Source organism: Nyctereutes procyonoides, unplaced genomic scaffold (assembly GCF_905146905.1).
Source record: "Nyctereutes procyonoides isolate TBG_1078 unplaced genomic scaffold, NYPRO_anot_genome, whole genome shotgun sequence".
Taxonomy (NCBI): domain Eukaryota; kingdom Metazoa; phylum Chordata; class Mammalia; order Carnivora; family Canidae; genus Nyctereutes; species Nyctereutes procyonoides.
The window spans coordinates 36,587,440-36,611,271 of record NW_026575133.1 but is presented as its reverse complement, the minus strand read 5'-3'; the positions used below and the strand labels follow the sequence as shown (position 1 = coordinate 36,611,271).

General features: G+C 47.3%; 1 protein-coding gene across 1 annotated transcript in view; it reads left to right on the top strand.

Moving 5' to 3' along the window:
- The first annotated feature begins 805 nt into the window (after positions 1-805).
- Positions 806-23,832, top strand: part of UBE2F (ubiquitin conjugating enzyme E2 F (putative)) — a 54,674-nt gene continuing 31,647 nt past the window's right edge. The window contains exons 1-4 of the mRNA XM_055300162.1: positions 806-948; positions 5,149-5,282; positions 14,389-14,418; positions 18,401-18,466. Of these exons, the coding sequence (XP_055156137.1) occupies positions 5,165-5,282; positions 14,389-14,418; positions 18,401-18,466 (214 nt within the window). The 5' untranslated portion in view covers positions 806-948; positions 5,149-5,164. The remainder of the gene's footprint in view (positions 949-5,148; positions 5,283-14,388; positions 14,419-18,400; positions 18,467-23,832) is intronic.

Below are 23,832 nucleotides of genomic sequence, written 5' to 3'. Positions count from 1 at the left end.
CAGCCAGCTAGAGATAGATAAAGCCCTTTGCAAATGTGCAGGAGGCGAAAAGAGGAATAAAAAGCCTTGCAGGGAAGCCCAGGGGGCTCAGCGGTTTAGCACCGCCCGCAGCCCAGGGCGTGACCCTGGAGACCCAGGATCGAGTCCCACGTCGGGCTCCCTGCATGGAGCCTGCTTCTCCCTCTGCCTTGAATAAATGAATAAATAAATAAAAATCTTAAAAAAAAAAAAAAAAAAAAAGCCTTGCAGACAAGGTGAGGAAAGGGTCCAGGCACTCCCGCGGGCTGCCCCAAGCGCACCTGCGGGAGCTCGGAGGCTGCTGCACGCCCCGCCCCCACCCGACGCCGGGTCTCCCGCACCCGGGGCTCCGTGCGGCGCACACTGCGGGCGCCCCAGCCACCGCGGCGGGGAGCGCGGACCCAGCTGCTCCTCCAGCGCCCAGCGCCGGAGCCGCACATGCAGGCGAGGAGCACCCCGCAAATGAATGGAGGTACGAACGCAGCTCCGAGCTCCCCCAACGCGCGTGCGCAGGCTCAGGAAAAAAAAAAAAAAAAAACTACCCGGGGCGACCCCGCCCCCGACCGCTACCCACCAATCAGCAGGGGCGGCCAGACTTGGGCCCGCCCCGGGCCGCGCCCTCTGCCAATGAGCGAGGTCCGGGCGGCCCATGCCGAGCCCCGCCCCGGCCGGCGCACGCCGCTGTCCGCTTGTCAGGATCCAAATAAAGTTCGCCGCCGCTTTGAATCTTTTTTTTAAAGCGCCCGCTGCCGTCGCGGCCGCGGCGGGCGAGAGCGGCCGAGTCCCCGCCCCGCCACTTCCGGTCCCGCCGCCCGGAGCCGGTGCGGCCGAGAGGGGCCGCGTCTCCCCGCCGCCGCCGCCGCCGCCGCCGCCGCCGGCCGGGCATGGTGTTGGGCGCCGGGCCCGCCTCGCCTGTCTCGGGGAGCCCAGGTGAGCAGCGGCCGCGGGCGGTCCCGAGGGCGGGCGGGCGGGCGGGGCCGGGGCCGCGTCAGGCCGGGCCCCACGGCGGGGCTCCCGGGGCCGCCCGCCGCCGCCCGCGCTCACGGCCTGGCTCGCGGGGGAGCCGCAGGGAAACGGAGCCCAAGGTCACCAGCCCGGCGGGGCCGCGGGGCCGCGGGTGGGATCCTGGGCGCGGCCCTGCCCGCCCCCGGCTCAGTTTCCTCGTTTGTCACATGAGCGCCCTCCCCCACCCCCCGCATCCCCTCCCCTCCCCCGCCCCCCGCATCCCCTCCCCTCCCCCGCCCCCCGCATCCCGTCCCCTCCCCCACCCCCCGCATCCCCTCCCCTCCCCCACCCCCCGCATCCCCTCCCCTCCCCCGCCCCCCGCATCCCCTCCCCTCCCCCGCCCCCCGCATCCCGTCCCCTCCCCCACCCCCCGCATCCCCTCCCCTCCCCCGCCCCCCGCATCCCCTCCCCTCCCCCACCCCCCGCATCCCCTCCGGCCCTGGGTGCGGGCAGGACCGGGCCCAGCCGCCCGAGAGTCCGGGTGGGAGCCCGCGGTTGCCCCGAGGACCGACTAGGAAGCGGGCGGAGCGCAAGGAGGGCAGGCCGGCCCTGGGAACCATCAGGCTGAGCAGAAGCTTCCAGAAACGGGCAAGGTGGTGCCTGGGGATGACGGGGGTGGCGGGGGACACATGGTCCGTCAGCAGCCTGGGGGGTGCTCAGCGGGCGGCTGGAGGAGCTCCCCCCACACTTACCTGCGGCCCAGGTAGTAGGTGATGCGGGAGGGGCCAGGTTAATGATGCCAACAAGGGTCGGGCTCCCCAAGGGTGGGGCAGCCAACTGGGGCGACTCCCCGGGCGGTGAGGGAGGTTTCTAGGCCGCCGCCGCCGCCGCCACCACCACCACCACCACCACCACCACCACCACCACCACCACCACCACCACCACCACGGCCTCGCCTTGTAAAGGACGGAGCTGAGTGGACTTGTGTCCCTATAAGGGCCCCTTTGGGTAGGGACGGTGGTTGCCCCCTAGTGACCCGCAGTTCCATATTCTACCTCTTAAGCAGGAAGACTTGCAGATGCGGAGGTGCTCCCCGGCCCCCCTGGGATCCCTGCACAGGTGACACGGCCTGAGGTCGCCGAGTAAATATGAGTAAATATCATCGCTTGACGATGAGGCTAGCAAACAGCGCCCCGCGCCCATGGGAATCTTCTCTGGGACGGCCGGAAAGCAGGAGGTCCCACCCAGAGGAGGAACTTAAACGGGCCGATTGGGGCCTGTGGGATTTAGAGACTGAGCATGCTGTCTGATGCAGCCCGTCTGTCCCCAGGAATGCCGCCCTAACACGGGGTGGTTTGCAGGCAAGGGGCAGCTCCCTGGTAAAGCCTGGTCTCGGCGGGTGAAGCGTAGTAAAGAAGGAAAAGGGAATCCCGGAGCAACCGCAGGTGTTCGGCGGACCCGTTGGCGGCCTGAGTAATCCTCCTTGTTTGGATCTCTCTGGAGAGTCAACAGCCGCCGCGTCGTTTCCGCGTTAGGCCTGTAGGTTTATCCCCACAGGGGCCCGCAGTCATGATACACACGGAGGACAGATAGGGGGTCATCATACGCTTAGATTTCTCAAAACGCTGGGGAAGTTAGTTTAGTATTGTCCTCGACGGACAGCAAGACACGAGTGTCACTGTGGTTTAAACCTTGTACTCAGTGCCCCCGAGTACTTATTAAGGGCACAAACTTGTTGAAGATTTTGCAAAGCCAGGAATCTATCTGGCTGGTAGTGGAGTTGAGTACGGGGCATATTCTCCCGCAGAGAAGACTTCAGTGTGGGGTAGGGTCATAAAAGAATAAGCAGCAGGGCTTCTGGGTGGCTCGGTGGATTGAGTGATTCCTGGTTTCCACTCAGGTCATGCTCCCAGGGTCTTGGGCTGCGTGCTCAGCAGGGAGTCTGCTTGGGGTTCTGTCTCCCTCCACCCCCAACCCCACCCACCCAACACCCCAAAACCCCAGAATCCTCAGCTTGCAGTGACACAGAGGAGTGTCTTGGTGTGAGCCTTTGTTACCAGGTCTTGCCAGCACTCTCTGAGTGGCTCCTTCCGCGCAGGCCCTCAGGGAGCTGGGTGGTCACCAGGCATGTGCCCTGGCACTCGCTTCTCCGTGGGGCTCTTTGTTACGACTTTCCTAGGGTACTACCTACAGAGCTCTCTTTGCTCGTGCTGGGCTTTTGTTTTATTTTTTGCCCTATTTGTATTGCCAAGGTCAGCTAGCGGATAAAAAACAATTGGACTTTGTGAAGGATGCATGTCTTGGTCCATGTCTAGGCAGCCTCACCACGTGGCAGGACTGATGTGCGCAAGCCTGGGTGTGTGGCGGTGGACTTGGCTGCAGCAGCAGACGCTGGTTTGTGATCCAGATCTGCTTAAGGGATTCCTGACAAGATCATTCCAGGTCGGGGCCCAGGTAGGGGCTGAGCAAGAGAGCCTGGCTCTGGATGGTGCGGCTGCTGTCTCTGGTAGTTGCAGGCTGGAGCCCCTGTGGGTGTTTGACTGTATTCCCACCCCCAGGCCCAGCCTCGTGAGGTTACCGCACCAGTGCCTCCCTACCTGGGTAACACTGAGATGTGTGCTGGTTACGGTCCAGGCCGCTGTGTAGGCCTGGGGAGATGGCATGGTCGAGTGGCAATGAAGATGGTAGTGTTGGTTGGTTTTCATATTGGTGTCAACTTTATTGAGGTAGGATTGAGGTCCATGAAACTGTATATATACAAAGTATGCAGTTAGATTAGTTTTGATGAGTATACTCCTGAAATCCTCGCCACACTCATGATGAAAATGTTCACATCATCTCTAGGAGGGAAACTGATGTTTCTGTGGTGACTGCTTCTGGCAGCTGAGTGGCCTCAGACAAGCCAGTTCCTGGACCCCCATCATCACAGGATCTACATCAGTAAATTAAAAAAAAAAAAAAAAAAAAGAAAAAGAAAGAAAAAATGGGAATTGGGGGCTGGAGGGGGGAAGGTCCTTCCCAGATTTGAAATTTTAGGAGCTTGTGAATGGTAATGTGTAAAAGAACCATCTTTTGAAGCATTTAGACTGTGATTCTTAAAGGGATTAAGTTTGTTTGTTTGTGGGTCATATATAATGAGAAGATCATATTCAATTTGTTGGGTTTTTTTTAATGGCACAAATAATAGAAAATCTGACAATCTTTGGAGAAGGGGGAGATACACAGAAGAAGATGGCGTGAGAAGCTATGTGAGGAACAGGGTTAAAAATGGGTAAAAGTACCAATGGGGAAGGGTATTCTTATTTATTTTGGCTTTCAGGACATTGCCCTCAAACTAAAAGTTTTGTGTTTGGGTCAGGTTTTTCATTTGGAAGTTTTAAATCGTTTTCTTTGGAAAATAGAGTAGTATTGAAAGGAAACAGTATGAAAGCAACAATGAAATTACGGAAATACTGGGCTGGTAACCAGTTTTTTTGTGTGTGTTTTGTCTTTATTGTCCTTCCCAGTGAGTTCCGGGGGTGCCTGAAACACAGATGGGTTGGAAGCAGCCAGTGAAGAGAGTCTAGCGTGGGGTATTAATTATAACTTAGTATCGATGTTGATATTGCCTAAAAAATGTAAATAAGACACAGCATAAATAACTGCAAAGATGCTTCTTAAGGTTCCAGCCACACCTTTGTTAAAGGAAGAAGGAAAGGAAAGCATTGTGTTGGTCCCTCCTCACCAGGGCTGATGCTGCCCTCAGTCTGCGATGGGCTAGGTGCAGGGGACGCGCGCACACACACACACACACACACACACACACAGGAGCGTGGTGCCTGCAGCAGAGAGGGGCACACTTCGCCGGCGGACAGTGGTGGCCCGATGTGGAACCCCAGACCGTGAGCTTCCCTAGACCACTGGGGCTTTGTCACCACCGTGTCCTAAGGCCTGGTGCGCAGTGAATGTTAAATGCACGGCTCTCCCTTTTTAAAATTTTCATACTTTGAAAAATTAGACTTACGGAGGATGGCATAGAGATTTCCCAAATTAATTATAAAGAATCCAGTCTTATGAATGTACCTTATATGCTGAATTTTTCTGTAACTAAATTATAGGAAAAAGTTAAGCACCTTTTATCACTGTCTTCAGTTTCCGGTCATTGTCCAGAGACGTGTCCGTGACTCTGCTTTCGGTCTCTTTCAGGGTAAAGGTAGCAGTGATGCTGACGCTGGCAAGCAAGCTGAAGCGGGAGGACGGTCTCAAAGGGTCCCGGACGTCAGCCACAGCCTCCGACTCCACTCGGAGGGTGTCTGTGAGAGATAGGCTGCTTGTTAAAGGTAATGCCATCCACGTGAGCTGTTTTCTCTCCTATAACAAGATGAAGTCTGATCGGAGGCTCTTTGGGGATATGAAGCAGCCAGCTGCTGAGTAGAAATACTTACTTGAAGATATTTTAAAATATAATAACTTATCACTTACAAGGGCTTTGTACTGTGGGAATGCTCACAACAAGAAAACGGTGTGTCTTACGCACTTGGAATATGCTCTGTAGGGGCTGCCAGGGTGCTGGTGGGAGGATTATGGTACTGACAGCCCGCACGCCCGAGACTCTGCTCCCGGTGCTATCAGCATCTGACTGGGGTGCGTAGGAGGGAGGGTCTTCCATTCTCGTGCTCGGTCACTAGGAGTTCCAGAGTCCCTCTCCCAACACCTCAGCGCTGGTTTCTAGTCTGTGAAGGGAGGGAGTGGAATTCAGTAATCTCTTAGGATCCTTCTGTACTTTATTCAAGTCACAGCCTGAGGAGAGCCTTGTACAAAATTAGTTCCCTTCACAGAATTGATAACAGAGTGTCCTGGAGCTGCAGTCTTTGCAGGTGTGAGTGTGTGTGCATATGCATGCATTTGTATGGAATTCTGGCGTTCATTCATTGATCAAGCCTACAACTGTCGGGCGCAGAGGCAGTTTCCTGGGGTCAAGGGACTACAGCAGACGAGGAAGAAACAGTTCCTGCCTTAAGGAGCTTAGAAGTTGCAGCACTTTTTACTTTATAAAGGCGTGTGTTTACACTTCTTAAGTGAATAGGAGCTAGGAAGCAAAGAAGGGCTACACAGTTGGTTAGGACCACCTGTGTTTGTGTCATATCTGGTAGACACCATGAGCTTGCTGGCACTTGTACGTCCTGACACAGTCCTAACGGCAGGAGAACTGGGGCGGGTGTATGCACTGCTTGTCCTTCTCGGAAAGGCAGCACCACTGAGCTTGGCAGGAGTGGGACCAGGAAGGTCTCAGGGTCAGAGAGTCTTCAGCGGTGCGCTCTTCCTTATTCTCTCCCTGTCTCTGAATCTGGCCTTGGCTCTGGTTTATCCAGCTCAATGGATGATTGGCTAACGATCGAGTAAGAATTATTTCCTATGTGTTGACATTACCCACCATGCCAGATTGAATTCAGAATTTGTGATGGCACTGCAGGGGTCTGAGTGTGGGACCTGGGCTGCAGCTCCTCACTCGGATGAGCCTGATAGGACTTGAGTGTCTTTCCCAGGTGCTCGCTCAAGGGTTCTTTTTGTGGAGGAAGCCAGGAGCCAAGCAAGCCAGGGAAGGGGTTTGATGTGTTGACGCAGTCCTTAAGTGGAGGAGGGTGTTTTAGTGCCTGGGAGTTACAGTGAGGAAGGCTCAGGTGCTGGCTGAGGAGGAATAGCTGGGAAGCAGCGAGTAGACTGTCTCATCCTCTTCACCATACCCTTGTCATAGTTAATAGCAGCTCTTACACATGGAGCACTTGAGACCAGGCGCTCTGTTGGACACTTCATGGGGCAGTTCTTGTTTGCTTTTGGCTAAGCCTTTCCAGGTGGGTGCTTTATTCTGCAGCTGAGGGACTGAGACCCAGAGAGGTTAAGAAACTACCCAAATTACAACTTTATTGTAGCAGCACAGCCAGACCCACATTCTGGGGTGGGGCAGGCTCTTGGGGGAGCAGACCCAATAAGCAAAAACTGAATGAGCAGAACGGAAGTGCAGGTCCACTGGAAAGAGCACTCAGGAAGGCGCAAGGGCTCCTGCACACCTTCCACATGCTCAGGGGATCACTTGGCAGCTCTTAAATGGCTCTTGGGCCAGATGCAGCCCAGAGGAGCCCATGGAGGCTCACAGAGCTAGACTCCAACCCGGTTCCTCGGACACATGTGTTTGGCTGGGTCTACAGGGCCTTGCTAAGGTCCTTTGGCTCTCTCATCAGAGAGAGGTGCACAACCACCTCCTGGGGTCATCTGTTTCCATCCTCCAGGGCACTGGTGATTATCAGGTTTCTGGGGGTGGTTGTGGGCAGCAGGGCTCAGTGTAACACCCACCTCATGTGGCCTACTCCCTCCTGCCTCAGGAGGCTGTTGGACCCGGCTGGGCTGGCTGAGTGGTGAGCAGTTTGGGCATGTGGTAGAGAGTGGGTAGAGAGCAAGAGTGGGCCTGACCTGAGAGAGGGAGCTGTGAAAAACAGGTGCATAATGAAGGATGCTCTGATGGTCCATGATCTCCTGGCCTGCACCTACAGCACTCCTTTGCTTGGGGGAGGTCTTCATTCTGGGGATTTCTGATGGTGGAAGTGGTGTGTGGAGTCCAGGAGTTTGTGGCCTTGTGGGGCACTTGAGGGGTGATTATGGTGAAGTCCTTTCTAGGGGAAGCCCCCTGTGGGGACTCTGAGAAAATGTTGAATTCCAGATTGCTATAGTCAGGACCATCATCCTGCACTGTGGCTTTGGCTCATGTGGGAATGTGACTCTTGAGTATCATTAGGTTGGAGAAGAGTATGTTTCATGTGCCTAGGGATTCGGTGCCATTGCTGGAGTCCTAGGAGTAGGGGCTTTGGTGTTGGGATAGTTATAAAGGAGTGTTCCTGGGACTGAGATCAGTGGAGGGAGATGAAGGACTCCGGAGCAGACAGAGCAAGAAATCGAGCTCCGGGGAAAGCCCCGGACAGCCTCTGCTCAGGGCAGGTGTAGCCTTCAGAGCAGCCCCCAGTCAGGCGAGATGGTCAGGTTTTCCTGCTCTGCGTGGATCATTTTTTCACAGGGGCTGCCCTGAGAGGGGTGAGGAGCCTGGGGTGAGGGGGTCTGTGCAGCCCACAGCCCCTGGAAAGACAGAGCTGAAGGCTATCTGCTGAAAGCCCTGTTGGGGTGGGGTGGGACAGGAGGGCTGTATATCCCATAGCCCAAAGGTGTGGGATCCAGCTTGGTGCAATGGCTATAGGATTGAACTGTTGGGTGAGGGCGATTGAAGGTTGGCAGGGACAGTTGGTGCTCGTGGTGAGGGCCAGTAGTGGTGCAGAGCTGTAGCTCCTGTTCCTTTTCTTCCTCTGGAAGGCTGGAGTCCACTCTCCTTGGAAAAACCATAGCCTGCCTTGGAGCAGCTGGCCAGGGGAGGCCTCTACTGTGCTGGCACCTTGGTCACACCAGATTTTCATTTGCACCCCTCAGGTAACTCAAGGATGTCCTCCAGACTGGAACTGGAGAGATGCTTTTAGCAGCAGCCCCTGGAGGGTATAGAACCATCCTAGGAGCTGGGGCCACTGTGGAGAGTCAGATCTGGGCATGGCTGGGCCTAACTGGGGAGCTATCACAGGTATTTTTAGCCACAGGGCAGATGGTGCAGAGTTCCTGGTGGACCTTTGTGGGGCCACCGAGTCTATCAAGTTCTAAGTCTGATGGTGCTCCCCACCTACCACAAAAAGCCTAGCAGGGTCCTGGCTAGAAGCAGCGTAGCACTGTAGTATGATGGGAGTGTGTGTGTCTCCTTGTTCTTTCATCTTTTCGTTCAACAGACATTTTAGTCCCTGCTGTGTGCCAGCCTACTGTTAGTGACCCCTGAAGACTCCAAGGAGCTCCAGGCTCACTGGCAGGAGCAACCTTTCACCTGTTAGTCTTCTTTAGATGTGGAGACTTGATCGACCTGCGTTCGGGGTTGGTTCTGGAATCAGGAATAAGAGGGAATGAGTCTGTGTGTACCTTTACCCATACTAGCCCCTGCACCCCGGGTGGTTCCTGGTGTTCTGGGGCTGGGCTATGTGGCACTCCATGCTCCAGGCCTGGAGCAGAGAGCCCTGGTTGCCCACACACGTGTGCTTCATACGCAGTGCCCTGGGTCCAGGTGCCTCCTCAGGGGAGCTGCTGTGTCCACACGAGCAGTTCGGTCATGGGATGGGCTAGGAAGGGCCCCATTCCAGTGCAGTTCCTGGAAGAGTGGGGGAAAGAGAACTATTTATTGTTCTCCAGAGCTGCTTTCTCCATGCCAGGTCCTGCCGAGGACTCTGGGGGGGGGGGGGCGGGGGGCTCAGGGCTTGGCTTGCCATGTGGGCAAAGTATTCAGAGCACTTAGCAGCATTGCTATATGTATTTTAAAAACTTGAGGGGCCCCTCACTGACTTAGTCAGTAGAGCATGTGACTCCTGATCCCTGGGTCGTGAGCTCAAGCCCCATGTTGGGTTTAGAGCTTACTTAAACATAAAATCTTTTAAAATAATAAAAATAAAATTAAAAGCTGGAGCAGTGGCCTGGAGAGGAAGAGTCCTGCTAAAATGGAGTTAAGGCAGCTGGACCCAAGGTTAACCTTTAAAAAATGCTTTGTTGAAAGGTTAAATACCAGTGAAGCTGCCCAGGAGACTTGGTGGCCCCACTTAGGTGTACCCAGTAGCCCAGTGGGGCAGGGAGGATTGTGGAAGGCAGACAGGGTTTCAAGCTGACCTTGTCAGCTCCTTTTGAAAGTGGGGGTGGCATGAAGCCTTGGGTTCCAACCCTATTGATAAGTCTCTGCTGTAGCAGCTATGCTGGCTTTCAGGGTTACAGCCTTGCTCCCTCACAGTGTGGAGGGGACCATGAGTGCTCTGGGCCTGCACTTAGCAGTGTGCTGCTAAAAGGCCCCTTGCCTGAGTGGAAGGGCTGATATGAGGCTCTGTGGGGTCTTCAGGCCTCAGCTCTGACAGTGCTGTCTCTGTGGAGGGGCTGATGCCCTTAGTTCAAGTGTATCCTGGATAAGAGCGCTGTACATGGAAGCCGAGAGTGCAGAAGGGATGCTCAGTGCATAAAGACAGGCGGAAAGCTAAGAGAGAAAGTTCGAGTCAAAGGAATCTAAGAGGTAGTGGTTCAGGTGGAAGGAGGTACAAGTCTTCTGGGAAGTAGCTGCCCTGCCTAATGGGGCTTGGAGCTGGCCCTTGCGAAGAACCATCTGTGTCTGTGATAGACTCTTTGTCTTAGCTCAGGTTGTCATAAGCAAATACTATAGACTGGATGGCTTGAGCAACACACATTTATTTTTCACGTTCAGAAGGCTGGGGAGCCCAAGATCAGGGCATCAGCAGATTCAGTTCCTGGCAAGGACCTCTTACCAGCTTGCAAGCATCTGGCATCTCTTCTTATAAGGGCACTAATCACAATGTGAAGGCCCCACCCTCATGACTTCAACTAACTCTAATCACTTCTCAAAGGCCCCACCTCTGGATATCAAATGGGAGGGGGAGCAGGGTTAGGGCTTCTAACATAGGAACTTTGCCAGGGAACACACTTTAATGGCTACTGTGGAATACATCAGTCCCATACTATACAGAGAGAAAGGCTTCTCACGTCTCAGGACATGCATAGCAGGAGCACTGCCAGCTTGCTGGCGCATGTACTTAATTTGTCAAGCATTTCCTGAGTACCCTGTGTGTGCTAAGCCCAGGGCCAGGTACTCGGGTTGCAGGGCTGAGTTAGACTGTACTACCCTACCATGAAGAGTGTGCAGATTTGAGTGGCAGGCAGTGTAGAAACAGCAAGAGTACTGTGTTGTGAGCAGCCTTTGGCAGAAAGAGGTGAAGATGTGCCATGTGGGGGCCACTGTGGTCATCAGTGGATTTTGTAATCTGATATTTCAGTGCAGTCATGCTTCAAGTGGGCTCTGTGGTTTGCTCTTTAGTTAGAAAGGAAGAGAGTCTAATTTCTCAGAAGGAAGTTGTGCAGCTACGGAATTGTGAAAGGTGCCCCCTAGAAAGGCTGGGCCAGTACGGGGTAGAGGTGTTAGCATCTTGGAATAGGTGAGACTTTAGCAGGCTAAAAATATCTGAATTTCTCGCTATTTGACAGGTAGGGGTTGTGTCTTGCAGGCAGTGAGGTGATACAGGGAAGGACTGCTGCTTTGCAAGGAAGCCTGTCAAGCATATGAAACAATTTGCTTGTTTCTTTGGTCAGAGACTTCTTGTACGTAGATTATAGATTCTAAGGCAATATCCACTGATATTAATGAATTCTTATACACCATCATTTGACATACAGAGAAACTGTGTGTCATTTGTGACAACTCCATTAAAATATGTGGCTTATTATATCTTCTGCACTGGACTGAACTAAAATGTTGAGTATCTTTATTGAAATTCTTGTGCTCCCAGGATTGTATTTCTTGCCTGCTCTTGGACCAGAAGCCTGCAGAGGCCCTGACTATGGTGGGGCTCTCCTGGCCCTTGTCCACTTTCCTTGACTAACACTGAACCTGGAAATGCAATCATAACTCTCACCTTTGGAGTTTAGTTCTAGAACACAATGTGAAGTCATTAAATCTGTCTATGTAAATAGCTGTGTGTGGGTATTTTAGCATGGCCAAATATTCAGTTGCTACTAATACCTGGGGAGAGTAAAAACTTCAGAGGTGTAGGCCCTATGTAAAACTTTCCGTGTAATGGGTCTGCACAGGACTAGTTGGGTTTGTTTTGTTTTGTTTTAATTCATTTTATTTTTTATTTTTATTTATTTTTAAATATTTTATTTATTCATGAGAGACAGAGAGAGAGAGAGAGGCAGAGACACAGGCAGAGGGAAAAGCAAGCTCCATGCAGGGAGCCTGACGTGGAACTCGATCCTGGGTCTCCAGGATCACGCCCTGGGCTGAAGGCAGGGCTAAACCGCTGAGCCACCCAGGCCACCCAGGACTAGGAGTCTTAAAAGCTTAGCAGGTACTAGATTCTGGTGATGAGTGCACAACTCCAAGTTTTACTAAAAATTATTGAATCATATGCTAAAAGTGGGTCTATTTTATAGTAAATTGTACCTTACCAAACCTGTTTTTAAAAAGGTTGGGGGATGGTGGGAAAACCAGCAGAAAACTCCCTGGGTGATTGATGTGCAGCTAGGGCAGAGATTCCCTGTCCTATAATAAGGCTTCCTCCGGCCATAAGCCTCTTTTCCCCATGTCCCATCCCTGTGCTGCAGGGGTCTGGTTCTGTTGCTCGGTCACCACCACGCCCCTGGTCAGTGCCTTGCCGTCCTCCTGTGTCCTGACCTCGCTCTTTGCCGTCCCGTGGCACTAGATGGTCTTCTCAAACATTTTGCTTCTGTTTTGTGGCCCCTTCCTCCTCAAATCTTCTGGGCCTGTTTTTTTTATTTTACTGGGTTTTTTAAAGCTGGACTAGAGAATTCTCACAATTGTAGGCAGGACAGGCTCACCAGGCAAAGTCCATTCTGACATCAGTCTCTCAAAACAAGGGCCCCCCAAGAACAGTTTCTTCTAAGTTCTCACCAACAAGCTAAGTAATAGTGTAATAAAATATGTAAATGCAGTTTAAAAACATACAGTTTAATTACATAGGTAACACTTATTTTAAAGTGATTAATACGAATGACTTCTCTGAGTGCCCTTTCTAAATACCTGGACCCCAGAGCGAACACATTCAGTGGGTCACCGGTCTGTACCCAGATTCTCGAGCAGCTGTCTTAAAGGCCGTGGGTCTCTCAAACCCTTGGCCTCAGAATGGAGCCATCTGCCAGTCTTCCCACCAGCGTACTCCGTGTTCAGCTGTGCCGTGTCACGACCTCTGCCGTCCCCTTCCCCTCCCCTGCCCGCCGTTCTGTACTTGACATGAAGGAATTGTCGTATCCACGGCTTCTGTATTCTGGCTCCCCATTTACTTCGTACTTTCTGTAATCTGGTTTCCATCTTGCCACCTGCCTTCCTGTTTCCAGTGCGCTTGGCAGCATCAGATCCACATCCGATGGCCTTGACTGGGGACTCATTTCCCTTGGACCAGTCTGTCCCCTGAATCACAGTGTTCCCCATGTATCTCCTCCTTTTCTACCTTTTGTCGTGAGGGGCCCCCTAGCCTTTGTCCTCTACTGTCTGCCGAGCTTCGTTCTTTTCACCAGTCTCCCTTCTGTCAGTCTCAGACTGGTGGCATCACCTCAGGGACTCCTGGGCCCTGGCCATGCACCCAGATTTCAGCTTCCTCCTCCCAGGACTGCCCCAGCATGACAGCCCCCTGCTGTCTCTGACCCTCCCGCCCCACATAGCCGGCAGACCCGCTTGTCCTCTGTGTGCTAGGTCACTCCAACTCTCCCTGCCTTTGCTAGGTCCTTGCTGCCTCACGGAGTGCCCACCTCACAGGTCACCTGACCTCTGCTTTGCCCTTTCTAAAGTTGTCTTCTTGAAGAGAGTGTGGAAACTTTTGTTCAGAAATGTCCTTCTGCTCTCTCTTGCTGCAGATTCAAGATTAGAATTCTAACCCATTCACCCAGAGCCCTCTGAGATCCTGGCCCTGTTTTTCTGCCTTGTTTCCTGTTGCTCTGTTTTGTACCCATTGCTCTGATTGCACTGCATGCCTTCTGGGTCTGTGCTTGTCTGTGTTCTGTGTTTTTGCACGTCACTAACAGCTTCTAGGAATGCTTTTTTTCTGCTGCTGCTGGACATCATCCTACTTACACTTTAAAGCCTGGCCCATAGATCTTCTTCCTCTAGTCTCCACAGCTGGGTGGAGTCCTTGTGCCCCTAGAACCCCAGAGCATGTTCTGTTATGTCTGACAACTTGCCTGTCCACTTATTTCTGGGTACCCCCAGACCTCAGCTCTTAATAGCTGTAGTGGGGGGGTTTGCAGCCTTGTCTTGACAGAGGGATGGTGGGTTTAGACAGTGAGTGATGATACAAAGACCAAGGCTCTAAGCCCCCCTTCATTGGGCAGGTGTTTACAGATAGTGGGATAAGAGCAGAGCCTGGGGCCCCCAGCAGGAGGCAGAGTTTTTTTCTCACTGGAAAAGTTCAAGCACACGCTGGACGAGCCACACAGGAAGACGGGTCTGAAAGAACTGGAAGAGACACAAGGTGCGTATATAAATCAGATCCCAGGAGCAGTACTTCTGCTATGTGGGGGAACAAGACTTTCAAAAATACTTCAGTGACTGTTTACCTGTGGGGGATTTCTATGTGAATTTTAAATGATTTTCATTTATGCTAAGTACATTTTCAGGGGCCTGTGACTATATTTGCTGGCATCCTGCAAGTCTCTTTATATATTGAAAACAATTCCATGGCTTGAAGTCTAAACATTAGACAAGTGTAGGTTTTAGTTACTTCAGCGTTCTGGGAGAAGTTGCCAGGTTAGAGCTGGTGGTTTTACCTAGAGACTTGACTGATACTAACAGCAGTCTTTTTGTTTCCACAGAGGTTGCGGAGCTTGAAGCTAATTTACCGTGTAAGTATAGCATCCCCACCCAGACAGTAAGTGCTGCAAAGTAACTGCATGGAGAAGCTTTTTTTATGTTTTAATAACATTGCATAGCCGAAAGCCCGTTTTTCATATGTGTTGGGAGTAAGTTTTAATTTTGTGCAAACAGGTAACAGAATTTTGTCGAATCTCCGGTAAGAACTAGATATTTACCATCTCTGATTGTAGCATGAAGGTGCCTCCTCTCTCCTTGCTGTGGCAGAGATGGTTTGGTTGGGTTTTGTATCTCTTCCACAATGTTCTGTCCTGCATCTTTTTTGAGGGAAAAGACCTATAAATCAGTGACAGATGGTCCTGTTTTCATGAGGGACAGTACTACTTTTTGGTCTGGAAAGCGCTTGCCTGTAATGTATCTCCATGCATGAGCTGGGGTGACCACACTGCCCTTAGTTTACTAGGTGTCCTCACCTTGTTTCGTCCTTCCCACTCAGACACATAGACCCACCGTGCAGTCCTCCAGCTCACCTACCAGGCAGTTAATTTATGTGATGTGTCAAAGGTTCTTTTTATTTATTTATTTATTTATTTATTTATTTATTTATTTATTTATTTATTTTTATCATCATACTTGGTTAAAAATAATTTTGAGGCTGAGGATGTTTGTCAGTGTGAGTGAAAATATTTTATACGTGAGTCTCCTGGTCTGAGTGAATGCTCTAGAGAGCTTGGTCTCTGGTCCACCTGACACAGATAAGCAATGGCCCGTTCCTGCCACCAGCTAAAGTTAGAAGGATGATAGTGGGTGTGACCCTTAAGTGGTTGTGAAATCATTTGAAAGGGTAAGTACACATAGTTTCTTGAAAAATTATTTTTAATGTATGGTATTTATCTGTGGGTGTGGTGGCTTGTGGTATAAAATAGGTTCCTTAGTGTGGCTCTTAAAAATCCCTGAATTGCTTGATCTCAGTTTTCTTCTAGTCAGAACTGGAAGGAATTGTCTTGGGAATCTCTTAAAGGGTGGGTATACACACACACACACACACACACACACACACGCTTATATTTAATCAAACACCACAAAAACGTGCCACTTACACATGGTTCACTTTGTCCTTAAATGTGACTCTTACAGAAATTGTTAATTTTTAGCTCATAGAAGATAGTTTTAACTTTATCTAAAATTTTGGTTTAAAAACAAACTTTGGGGGTGCGGCTGGCTGGCTCAGTCGGTGGAGCACATACTTGTGAGCTTACTTAGGGTCGTGAGTTCAAGCCCCATGTTGGGCAGGAAGCCTACTTAAACCAAACAAACAAAAAAAAGTGAAAACAATTAAACTGTGTAATTGACTCTCAAACCAGGATTTTAAAATCTTTTTTTTTTTTTAAGATTTTATTTATTTATTAATGAGAGGCACAGAGAGAGAGGAAGGCGCCCTGTAGGGAGCCGGATGTGGAACTTGATCCTAGGACTCTGGGATCATGCCGTGAGCCGAAGGTGAATGCTTAACCGCTGAGCTACCCACGCATCCCTCAAACCAGGATTTTGACTAAACACTTTAGTTTTGAAAAAGGCATCTCCCTAGCCTTGATGGCTAAGATATCCGATTAAGAAGACTACATACTATCTGTCTCTTCTTACTTTCTCCCCACCCTCTGGGCATCAGAGTGGGTGGGAGAAGTCTAAATTAATTCATACCAGTAGGCCATGCTTCCCAAAAGTACACAATTCATTACTCTAAAGAGGAAATGAGAAGGCACCAAAGAATAAATCTTTAGTATCTGTTTAATAACCTCTCTAAAGTATTAACTAAGGAAAAACAAGATAACTTGCCATGTAGCAGAGTGCTGCTCAGTAATCATTCAGAACTAGTTTGGAACTCTGTACATGCAGGTTTGTAGAAGTTTCTCTCTTGGCAAAAAATACATCTTTCAGGTAGATGGAAATCCAAGATGTAAGATGTTAGCCCATGCCTGCAGGCCGAGGAAAAGCTTTGAAGTAAAGCAAAAACCTGACTTTTAACTTGTTACTGTTATTAGACTTTGAGCTTTAAAATGTTTAGTTCTTTTCAGTAGTTGTTTGTTACTACCTTGATAGCTTCTTTATTATTGGTGGGCCAAACTATTCTAGAGAGGCAGATTTCTGTATCTATCCCTTCATTGAAACAAAGGAGAAAGAATGAAAACAAAGGAATGCTGCCAACTTCAGCTAATCAGTGAGACAGTTCCCAAGCCCTTGTGCTATGTTTCTGTTGCATATATCTTACTGAAAGATAGCACTTACCATTTCAAGTCAAGATTAGGAAAAATGAAACCCATTCTGATTATTCCAAATACAGTTCACATGTGTGGTTTGGGTAAAAGTCTTGAACTCCATGGCTCCCAGCTTCATTAATTGTAAAATAAGTGATGTGACAATGTAGTCACTAAGACCCCTTCTTGCTCTTCTAGATTGTTACCTTTTACTCTACAATGATTTTCTGAGGGATTGGTAAAAAAAAAAAAAAAGAAATCCCGTGGCTTTTATGCATCACACCTGGCATGTTCATGAAGTAATGAAATGAGACATGATGTACGGAGAAGAGTCATGAATTAGTCTATAATTTGAGAACAAAATCTTCTGTTGATAACCTGTGTGATCCTGGGCTGGTCGCTGAACCTCTCTGCGCCTTTGCGTTATCTCGTGTTTGAGGACACTGAACTAGATGATCTCTAACGGCCATTTCTAAGTCTAAATTTGAATCATCCTTATTTTTTATGAAATTTCATACCATTGTAAAACTAGGTAAATCTTTTCAGTGGGACTGAAAGGCAGTAGGTAACCCAAGGAGTTTAGCATATTTTCTGAATTTATAAAACATGGACAATTTCTACATATATTCTTTCCCGATTTAGTGCATATTTATTCCTTGTGTATTTACCGTTCTTCAGTGTCATTGTTTTGAAGGAAGCAGATGTAGGGTGTAGCTACCTTTCCTTTTCTGTACCACTAGCCATTAGCTCTTCTCCGAGTGAGAACTCCTTGTCCTGATTTACCAGACCCTTCTGGTGTGGTACAGTGGGCATAGGGTGTTGCCATCTGAGCAGAGCATCATTTCACCAACAAAGCTAGCTGAGCTACCAGTTGGGTTGTGAAGGCTTCCCCTCCCCGCCCCCCGACCCTCTTTTTCTTAATGCCGTGGTAAACTCTGGGCGTGAGTTAACTTCATGGGCACCCTTATTTTGAACTTCTGTTGACTGTGGTGGGTATGAATAAGTATGGTAGTGGGTGAAGAGCTCAGAAGTTTGGCCTGGGTTCTCCTGGTTTTGCCATGTTTAGTTAGCCTTACCCACATGTATGAATCTCCTTGAGATGTAGTTTTCTCTTTTCAAAGTAAAGTAGCATAATTCTTTTTTTTTTTCATTTTATTTATTTATTTATTTTTTTATATAAATTAATTTTTATTGGTGTTCAATTTACCAACATACAGAATAACACCCAGTGCTCATCCCGTCAAGTGTCCCCCTCCGTGCCTGTCACCCATTCACCCCCACCCCCCGCCCTCCTCCCCTTCCACCACCCCTAGTTCATTTCCCAGAGTTAGAAGTCTTTATGTTCTGTGTCCCTTTCTGATATCTCCCACACATTTCTTCTCCCTTCCCTTATATTCCCCTTCACTATTATTCATATTCCCCAAATGAGTGAGAACATACACTGTTTGTCCTTCTCCGATTGACTTACTTCACTCAGCTAAAGTAGCATAATTCTTGAAGTTAATGGAAAAATCTTAATAGTGACTATTTAAGGGATGAAAGAAACCATCTCAATTTGGAATTAACAAATAAAAACCCGTTTGGCAAAATTACAGATTTGCAGTTTAAGCACAGTGGCACAATTATTGTCAAACCAAGAGCAAGGAGGAATCTCTAGACTCCTGTAGCACCTTCATCTCCATGTGTATTTCAAGGTTAGCCTCCACGTAAGGGCTGCTGCTAGCTGTCAGACTTTCCTGATGTGCTGTTTCTTTTGCAGGTACATGTAAGGTGCATTTTCCTGATCCAAACAAGCTCCATTGCTTTCAGCTAACTGTAACCCCAGGTAATATTCTTACATACTTAAGTGTTAAAGTGATTTTCCAACAGCACAGTATAAAGACTGCCCAAATCTAGAATCCTTGGCTTGATTTGTCCTCTCACTTTGAAAGTTGTGACAGTTACAACTATTGCACCTGAAGACAAGATCTGTGCTTTGTAGTCACGTAAAGCAGAATAAAGAGAGTCTGTGGCGTTCAGTATATACTCCAGAAACGAAGTGCAGACTTCAACAGCTAGAACGAAGGGCCACAGAGGCTGTTGGTATACCATGAAGAGTGTGAGCTTTGAAATCATAACTGAGTTCTGATCCTGCTCTGCCATTTTCTGGCAGTGTGATCGTGGTTCAGTTGCTTCATAACCTCTTTGCCACAGCCCACCCCGCTAGAAAGTGGGGATCAAATAGAACCTATCTCATGGGACAGTTACAGTGATTAAATAGATAATGTATGAGAGGTATTTCAGCCCAGGGTCTGGCACAGGCAAGTAAGCAGAATACCAGCTATCTTCATTAGGACTGGTAAGTCTCCAAGGTCCAGGTGCTTGGGAATGGTCACCTGTACCTCCTTGGTCAGACTGGGCTGCAAGAAGGAAGACTTGGGTTTTTTCTTACTGCAGTGCAGCTCTGAATGTTGCAGATTCCAGCCCGGCACAGACCACCAGTGTTTATGTTGGGCAGAGGGTGCTGTGCTGTGAGCAGCCGGTGCTGCTGTGGAGTGGGTGGGGAAGGGAATGTGAGGAAATGGAGGGTGTTGTTTTACTTGGGGGATGGAAAGGGAATGAGAAACTGAGAATAATGAGTCACTAGCTAATTAGAAAGTGAAAGAGAATACAGAATTTCAGTAGGCGATAATGAACCCACAAATAAGACCTGGCAATTGTCTCCCTGCAGGTAGGATATATTATTTTCTGTGGAAGATGTTTTATAATAACAAGAGAAATCCCATTTTCAAAATGTGCTTGAAAACAAAAGCTCGGTAAATCTGCTTGGTGACATCTCTGGACATGACTGTAAACTCAGTCTGGTACCATTTGAACAAAGAAAGCACCAGGAGGGAGTTCATATTCAGAGCACAATCAGTAGAAATGGGGCATTCCACGTGCCTGACATGGAGAGGTAGCTGAAGCTCAGGACGTTAAGCTGGGAAATGATGAAAATTATAACCCTTCGTTAGCCACCTCCATAAAACATTGTACATTGTGCTGTTTTTAGCAAGGGGTATTGAGTACACTTTAATGTTTCTTGGTGACTCAGGGTCACCATTCTGAACATCATATACTGTTACTGTTGAGTAATGCAGAGTATTTTCAGAAATTACTGTGGTGATTGAGATTGGTTCTGTGTATACTAAGTGGCCTCAGACTGTGTGTTTGTAGTAGAAATGTTTTCTCCAGTCTGCTTTTCCAGGGCATTTTCAGTGTCTGGCAGGGATTCTGTGCTCTGCCCTCTGCCCAGGCATGGGCTCCATGGTCCTTCCTAGCCACTCAGAGACCTTTGTTGAATTTACTGGGCTTGTTACCATCTTACATGGCTTTGTGTTGGGTCCAGCCTCTGAATAAGAATTTCTCCTTTGTTTTTTCTTTTTCTAACTGATTTTTTTTTTATGGAATTACATGGATGTCATGTTACTAAGATTATGTACATGACACCATCTTTGATGTTCTTATTCTTGAAGGTGGAACACAGTTGTTAACAGTTTTGATATTCACTGTTCCATCAGATAAAAAAAAAAGTTAACCTTGTGTTTTGGTGCCTGTAACTACTTCATACCTTAGTATTTATATTTGTAGTGAGCGCACATCAAGGACGCGATGATCACACTGAGCTGTGTGCTCAGCAAGCACTTCAGATGCTATGTGTATGCCCTTGTTTTGCGGTATTAGTGAGTCGAAAAGCTGCTGTGGTTCCTGCCCTTTGTTTTTAAGAGAAACGTGGCAGAGATCTGCCATCCCTAAAAACTTGTCTAATATCATGGTCTTAAAACAACTTTTGGAGTCATGCTCCTCTTAGTATTGGGAAGAAATGATAGAGATACACCTAACTGATCAAAGTTTTAACCATATGTGAAGCAGATGGTTTTGAAACTGGCTCATTGACAGCAACCAGTAGTCTGAACCCTCAGTATTTAATAAGATCAAGATATTTCGGTTGTCAGGGTGGGAGAACTGTATCTGTATTTGAAGCTCAAAGCTCTTTTTTACCTGGCTCTTGGCAAGAAAGTTCCTGTTCATGCTTGGTAACATTTTCATAGTTGTGTTTTTAGAATGTCCCTCATGCTTGAGAATCATTGTACTCTTCAGAGAAAAGATGGAAATGTGTTTTGGTAATAGAGGAAAAGAAAATAACTGAATTTAAAAAGGGAAAAAAGTCTCTACATCAACTCAAAAATAGGAAAAAATACTAGTAAGTGAAATGTATCAAGACAGAGCCACTTAAAGACTTGCTGAGATACTTCCTTGGAGTCTTCATTGAAGTCGGAGGGATAGTTTGAAAAACCGGGCCAGGTCGTAGTTGCCCAGCTGACTTGTGAGGGTCCCCTCAGCCTGCCCCACTGTAACGTAGAGCTTTTAGGCAGAGGAGAGCATGGACTTCTATAACTTTTTTTTTTATTTTAGTTTATACTTTAAAAAAAAATGAACAAGGGGTGGTGGAAAGGGAGGTGGGCAGGGGGTTGGAGTGACTGGGTGATAAGCACTGAGGGGGGTGCTTGATGGGATGAGCACTGGGTGATATGATATATGTTAGCAAATTGAACTCCAATTAAAAAAATTTAAGATTTTGTTTATTCATGAGAGAGACAGAGAGAGAAGCAGAGACATAGGCAGAAGGAGAAGCAGGCTCCCTGTGGGGAACCTAGTGCAGGACTCAATCCCTGGATCCTGGGATCACAGTCTGAGTCAAAGGCAGACACGCAACCACTGAGCCACCCAGGCCTCCCTAGTTTTTACTTTTTAAATAAATTTTACTGAGGTATAAAAAAACAAAATGTACTAATTTGGACTGTTTGGCTTAGTAAGTTTTGAAAAAAATGTCTACACCTGAGTAACCATAACCCCACTAAAGATATTTCTGGCATTTACAAAATTCCCTTCTGCCTCTGCAGTCAGCTTCTTGCCCCTTGGCTATCTACCCCAAATTCCTTTTTGATTTGTTACCATGAATGACTTTTGTCAGTTCTTGAATTTCATGTAAATGGAATCTCTTATGTATATTCTTCTCTCTGACCTCTTTCATACAAGATGATTCTAAATTCATATGCATATATCAGTGGTTTCTTTTTGTTTTGTGACTGTGCCATTAATCCTCATTTTCCTATTCATGGACATTTGAATTCTTTTCAGCTTTTCACTATTATGAATACAACTGCTGTTAACATTTTCATACCATCCTTTTTATACTCCTATTTTTCATTCATTCATTTTCTTTTGAATTCCATTTGAGTGAAACTTGAGTCACAGGAAGATCTGTTTAGCTTTTTAAGAACTTTCTGAATGGGTTGTACTATACACTGATCAGCAGTGTATGAGAAATTCCAATTGTTGTACATACTTCTCAGTATTGTGATATGAATAGTATTTCACTCTTGGTTTTAGTCTGCATTTCCCCAGTGCTGGGATTTTGATTGAGACATTGTTGATCATATAGGTCAGTTCTGCAAGAAATGACACCTTCACAGTGTTGTCTTCCGTGCATGAGCATGTGAATGTCTCCACTTACTTAGATCTTCCTTACTTTCTCTCAGCAGTGTTTTGTACTTTTCAGTGTAGGTCTTGCAAATACTTGTTGAATATGACACCAAGTATTTCACGGTTTCTAAGCTGTTGTAAATGGTATTTTTTAAATTTCCATTTCACTTGTTACTAATTATATAAAAATATAATTTGTTTTATATATTGATCATGTGTCCTATTATATTGCTAAATTCACTTAATAAATTCTAGTAGCTTCTTAATATATTCTTGGGATTTTTATTTTTTTATTTTATTATTATTATTATTATTATTTAAAGATTTTACTTATTCATGAGAGAGAGGCAGAGACACAGGCAGAGGGAGAAGCAGGCTCCATGCAGGGAGTCCAGTGTGGGACCCAATCCTGGGACTCCAGGATTACGCCCTGGGCTGAAGGCAGGCGCTTAACCACTGAGCCACTTGGGTGTCCCTATTCTTACGATTTTTATATCCGTGATCATTGTATCCGTAATAAAGACGTTTTTACTTCTTTGTTACCGGTATGTATGCCTTTAATTTCTTTTTCTTATTGCACTGGCTGTGACCTCCAGTATAGTGTTGAATAGAGGTAGTGAGAGCATTCATTGGTCTTTCCTTTTTCGTAATCCTAGGGGAGAAGCACTCATTATTCACTGAATATGATGTTAGTTATAGAGTTGTTGATTTTTTAAAAAAATATGTGCTTTATCAGGTTGAAGAGTTACCTTTTTTCCTCATTTGCTGAGAGTTTTTATCTTGTATTTGTTTAATTCTTGTTAGTGCTTTTTCTGCATCAGTTGACATGATCATATGATTTTTCTCCTATATTTTGTAAATATGGTAAATTACGCTTAATGATTTTTGAACATTAAATCAACCTTATGTTCCTGCCATGAAACCCACTTGGTCATAATACATTACCCACCTTCTTTATACTGGTAGATTAAATTTGTTAATATTTTGATGTAGAATTTTATGTCAGTATTCTTGAGGAATGTTGATTTTTATTTTTCTCTTCTTATGATTATTTTGTCTGGTTTTGGCATCAGAGCAATGCTAGCCTGGTAGAATAAATGAATAAGTGTTCCCTCTTTGCTGAGAGTTTGTATAGGATTGGTATTATTTCCTATTTAAATATTTGGTAAAATTCACCAGTTAAATAGTCTGGACCTAGAGTTTTCTTCTGGAAAGTTTTTACTTAGGAGTTCAAAAATAGACACAATCATTCACCTTCTATATTAAGTCAACTTTAGTAATTTTTTTTTCTTCTAAGGAATTTGTTTCACATAAATTCTAGAATTTACTGATTTAAAAGTTGTTCAGGGTATTCTTATTCCACTCTTGTATATAAGATCTGTACCAGTGTCCCCTTTTTCATTCCCAATATTGGTAATGTGGGTCTTCTCTTTTTCTTGATCATGTTAGCTTAGGGTTTAGCCAGTTGATCATTGCAAAGAACTTTCGTTTTTCTCAATTATTTGTCCATTTCATTGATTTCTGCTCTTTGTTATTCCCTTCCTTATATTTTTAGTTTAATTTGCTTTTCTTTTTCTATCTACTTTTTTAAAAAAAGATGTTACTTATTTATTAGAGAGAGTACTTATGTGCACTTATGAGTGGGAGAAAGGGCAGAGGGGGAAAGAATCGTGACTGTGTGCTGAG